Source organism: Aptenodytes forsteri, unplaced genomic scaffold, assembly GCF_000699145.1.
Source record: "Aptenodytes forsteri isolate BGI_AS27 unplaced genomic scaffold, ASM69914v1 Scaffold162, whole genome shotgun sequence".
In the NCBI taxonomy this organism is placed as follows: domain Eukaryota; kingdom Metazoa; phylum Chordata; class Aves; order Sphenisciformes; family Spheniscidae; genus Aptenodytes; species Aptenodytes forsteri.
Window position 1 is genome coordinate 121,802 of NW_008795132.1, and position 5,303 is coordinate 127,104.

Genomic DNA, 5,303 nt, shown 5'->3' on the forward strand with positions numbered 1-5,303 from the left:
GCAGCAGCGGTGCAGGTATCGAACGCTGTTGGGGTAAAACACACCCGAAGGGGACGCGGGAAAGGGGCCAACCCCGCCGATTATAAAAAAACCTAAAATGTTCAGGTACGGTCAAACCCTCGTTCCCCCCATTATTGCTGCCCAGGTTTGAAGCTTTACAACCGCGTTTTCGTGGGTTTGCAGATTTTTCAAGGCACTAAGCGCTCGCAGGCAGAGGGGAGCCGAGACGGGGAGATGCTGGAGCGGGGCAGCATCAGGAGCGCGGAGGCACGGAGGGACGGGGAGAAAAGCCGCCCTTCGCATCCCCCCCGTCATCACCGGCAAGGTCCGAGCTACCTGGCGATGCCTGACGGTGCGACGAGGTTTCAAGGGTCGGAGGGGTCAGGGCAGGGAAAGCCCTTTTGTGGGACGCAGGCAAGTCGCAGGCAGGCTGGGCGATCTCGGCTCTCCGACCACACAAAATTGGGTCACTTTTAGGCCCTAAGGGTAAAAACAAGGGGTGGGGGAAACCGCTGCATTCGATGCCAACGCTGCCGTGTGTCTCCGTCCCGGATCTGCCGCCTCTCCACTGTCACCCTTCGCTCCCTCCTCCCAACCCTGCCAGCAAAGCCACCGGCTGCTCCTCGCCTCTGCCTCGTCCCCCAGACCCTGACGCCACAAAGTAAACAAGGAACCAGCGGTGGGATCAGCCCAGAGCTCAATTCCTCCTTTCCTCTTCTTTCAACGAACGCTTTTCCTCGACAGACAGGGTTTGTTGTTTTTTTCCCGCAGAGCCGAACGCTCGGTGAGCCTAGGAGGAGCTGGTGAGCTGCTGCTGGCGCCGCCGGACACGCGACCGCTCGCTCCCCGCACGCTGTCCCAGCTCCTGTCTCCGAGCGCAACGCACCGAGGGACAGGGACCCCAACGGCTGCCGGGCGACGAAGCAAATATGTTTACAACACATTTTTGTCATTCCTGCTATTCCCGGACAGAGAAAGGAAGAGAGACGCTTGTTTCAAAGCCCCCTGAAGCAAACCGGGCAGATTTGAAGACCAGAGCAAATCCCTTTGCCGCAAAGACGGGTCATTTTAACACCTTTTTGGACCACGCGAAGGAGCGCGGGGTTTTCTGCCGTTCCCTGGCGCAGCTCTACAACCTGCACCCAGCAGCAGCTCCAAGAGAGGAAGCAGAGCCAGGCTGGATCTTGTACCTCCTGCAAACCCTCCGCCTTAGATCCTGGCCCCCCAAAAAGGTCCTGATCCCCCACTGTGCCTCACCTGGCTGAAACCCTTTATTTGTCCAGGTCGCGCGGCTTTAAGACATGCCGCCCCCCGCGTCCGCTTCTCACAGCTCGCTCCCGCTGCAGAAACACACACCGTGTCGGGACAGCAAGGGCCGAACCATCCGTCTACACACAGACTCTGCAGAAACAGCTTTACAGAAACAAAAGGCGGGTCCCGGGGAGGGGAGGGGGGGGCTACGCAGGATCTGAACCAGAAGTGCAAACTGCCGAGGCCAGAAGCCACCCTGATCACGCCCAAGACGACTCTCGAGATGAACGAGAGAAACCAGGGGAACGTTGAGAGCAGCACCCCGTCAAGACGAACCAAACCCAAGAAATGCCGCGGTCGACGCTGCCGAGAAGTCGAGGAAAACCTGAAAAAGAGGGGAGGGGGAGAAGGCAGATCCCATCAATAGAAAAACCAAACGGCTGAACTTCCCCGTCCGTAATGGGATCCGGTTCCTTGCTCAGACTTTGCTTTGGGTTTTGCTGTCCCTGGAAACCTTCCAAGTCTGGATAAGCCAAACGAAATCACTTTGACAAACAAACTTGGCTCAAAAGTGGCGAGTGCAACCTGAGGTGGGCGAGAGCTCAGGTGAGGAGGGACCTCCCGAGAAGGAGAGGAAGACCAAGGGCTGATGCAGCTCCGCGGACTTTGACGAGGTTCCTTCCGAGAGCCCGAACGCACACCGCACCCCTTCCCATTTCCAAACTATCGCCTCCAGTCGCTTGCCCAGGGCCAGCGGCAAGCCTCGGGAAGCACGCGCAGACACACACGCACGCTACGCCCGCCCGGCAAGAACGCGGACCCGATTCCAAGCGTCTTTCAACATGGAGGCTGGGTTTTTAACCTGCCCTGTGAAACTGGAAGCTCTGTGAATCCTTCGTTTGCTCTGGCTGGGAAGCAACGGATGCTCCATCACCGAGAGCGGAAGATAATCACGAAGAAGAGGTAAAAGGCCGGGCAAATAGAAACACTACTTCGTGCTCCCTCCCCTTGGAACAGGCAACTCATTCATGATTTAAGGCCACCATTATTAAGGTCATCGAGGTTACGTGTAAAGGAGATGATCCTTGGAAATGGAGGGATTTGTTTGCTAAGGTGTACGGTGGAGTTGGGAGCAGATGACGAATTCTGGGACTCACATTATTATCACCCGCTGGGCCGGCTCATCCTTTCAGGTACCTCCCAGGGCGCCTTTGCGCCGGTCCCAGCCGACGCAGATCAGCACCAATTTACTGTAAGGAAGACTGAGAGCAGCCCCTCCGCTGCTAGAACAGACGGTACCTTTTCTCCAGCGACCACAGCGTCCCGTGACGAGAGCAGCACGTGAACGTCTGCAACTCCCGGTGCGGCACAAGTGACCAGGAACACGCGTGCGCACGCGCACGCACGCAGGCGCGTGCGTGTCCCCGGCCCCGCGTCCCCCTCTCCCAACCGCTGGGCACAAACCGATTTACAGCGATTACACCCCCATCGTGTCCAAAAATCCGTCGCTGGCACCTTGGGAGTTAGCGTGTGACGAGACTAACCTCGATCCCTTTAACCTCAGAGCTCAAGGAGGCTTCTTGTGCGAAGGTGCAATGTTTCAGGTAGCTAGAGCAGAGGGGGGAGCAGATGCCTGGAAGCAGCATGCTGTTAAAAATAAAATACATTGACGGCACGACTAAATGTCGCAGCCTCCCAAGAGCTACGTTTTCCTTTGCTGAGAGCGGAGGAGGCGGCGGCGGGGGGGACGGGGACTCGGAAGAGTGAAAGCGCCAAGGGGATCCACCAAGCACGGAGGTTTAGTGTTAATGTAACTGATACCTGAAAGTGAACCTTTCAAGGTGCTTTTCGAAGTGAAGCTCTGTGTGTTTGGAGGACTCCGCCAGTTGACGGATGGTCAACTGAAGGGTCGAGAAACGCGCTCAATCCGCGGCCGTCCTGCGGGGACGGGCGACGGCAGGGCAGCGGTTGGGGGCCAGGATCTGTACAGGCTACGCAGTGTAAGAAGCGCCATAGCTGCCCTTAACTCACTTGGAAAAAAAAAAAAAAAGAAATAAAAATCCTTATCGGCCCCCACTCGTCAGGGACTTGGTTACGGTCAGTCTCTCCGGCTGCGAGTTCGCGGTTAGCTCCGTGTCACACGCACAGGCTGTGACATCATCTGCCAGCAGACTGCGACTGTGGAGCCATGATGACGTGTGACGGTATCGGCATGCTCAGTTCTGTCCTTTGGCTCGCCATCTGGGTGAGCACCGAAGTGGCACTGCTGCCGAGCGGACGCTGAGCCCGTTGGGGGAGGCCGTCACGGAGCTGTGCTGGATGACGGGAGCAGGGGAGCCGGTGGGCTCAGAGCTCTCCTTTGGGCTTTCTGCTTGACCAGAGAAGGAGAAGGGGATGGAAAAAAAGAAGAAAAGAAGGTTAGAGAGAGGCCGCGCCATGTTGCTACCGGTGTTAGCAGCGGGGCGACGGGACGGGAGACTGCTTCTGCCTCGGAGGGTGTGCAGAAATTAGTCAGGTATTTACTTAACACTCACCTTTCCAGCCAAAGCAGCCTGGAGCGGAGAGGCTGATCCCTACGGGAATCAAAAAATCTCCTCAAGCAGCTGTTTGGCAAAACCAAGTGGGGACTGGAAATAAAAGTGATTAGAGTTGGGACATAATGACCCACCGGGTCCGGCTTGGCTCCGTCCCTTGGAGAAACACCACCGAATCTTAGACAATTCACGCCAGGAAGGCATAAAGCGCAGGCTTCACACCAAGGATGGCAGACCCGGCATAACCTTTACCGTAATAAATCTGTTTCCTCATTATAACAAATGAACTTTCCCTGGAAATAAAAGTGATTAGAGTTGGGACATAATGACCCACCGGGTCCGGCTTGGCTCCGTCCCTTGGAGAAACACCACCGAATCTTAGACAATTCACGCCAGGAAGGCATAAAGCGCAGGCTTCACACCAAGGATGGCAGACCCGGCATAACCTTTACCGTAATAAATCTGTTTCCTCATTATAACAAATGAACTTTCCTGCCTGTTGTTTCCTGGCGTGGTACTTGGTTCAAGGCCATTTAGCCCAGAGACTGAACGGTTCCTTCAGAGCCCTTACCATCTGTTGGGTGAGCACACAGGAAAGCGTGCGACAGAAACCCTTCTGCAAAGGCAGGGGTTTTTTTGCCATTTTTTTATATAAATTACCTGGTTTGCTCTTTACCGTTCTCTAGAACATTAAAATCAATTAGAGCCCATTACGGACTGTTTGCTTGCTCGATTTCTTTTGGTAACTTGAAGCAATATGATTGAAGGGATGGGGAGGAAAACAAAGGCAGAGACCTTCTTCCGTGCTCTTTTCCGAGCGCCGCAGATTGGTTTCCAAAACTTTGGATTCTCTCCCGCAAACAGCCCACTGCGCCCAGGCAGAGCTTCTAACGCAGAGGATAATTTGTGACCTATCAAATGCCAAGGCGAGAGCAATCAGACCTCTCTCTTTGGGGGTATACACTCATTATCTACAGATGTCAGGAGGAAATTCCCTCCTGTGCACTTGGCTAGATGAATTACGGGTAAGATGCGGTCACCTTCCTTTAAAAGAGCAAAATAATGGCATGAGCTGGGATACTTCTTCCACGTCAAGAGGGTAAACCCCCTGACACCCGGGGGAAAAAAAACCAACAACCCCAAACAATCAGAGAAGAGGTTTACAACCTCACTGGGCACCGGCAAACGTATTTTAGGGCTCAGTTTTCTACCAGGTGCTGGAATATTGTACCCCTTTCCCCAACGGGTTTTACCTTCCCCTGTGAAACCTTGGCTTGGCCTTCGCCAGCATATTGCAAGACGCGGCTAGCACAGCAGATTTGAAAACTGACTTGGCGGTGAGAGAGAAGGTCGAGCAGAGCAATATAATAGTTTGGCATCCCAAAAAGGAGATTTACAAGGTATTACAAATAAAACAACCCAACTGTACATGAGGCAGCTGTAATTCCATCGAGGGAATCTGGCATTTTTGTTTAAGGACCTGCTTAGTCACAAATATAAATAATAAAAAAAGGCAGC

General features: G+C 54.3%; 1 protein-coding gene across 1 annotated transcript in view; it reads right to left on the reverse strand.

Annotated features, from left to right (window-relative positions):
- Positions 1–764: 764 nt before the first annotated feature.
- The window catches only part of ATF7 (activating transcription factor 7), a 67,773-nt gene continuing 63,234 nt past the window's right edge, over positions 765–5,303 (reverse strand). Inside the window, exon 12 of the mRNA XM_009278371.2 lies at positions 765–3,619. Coding sequence (XP_009276646.2) covers positions 3,468–3,619 — 152 coding nt within the window. The 3' untranslated portion in view covers positions 765–3,467. The remainder of the gene's footprint in view (positions 3,620–5,303) is intronic.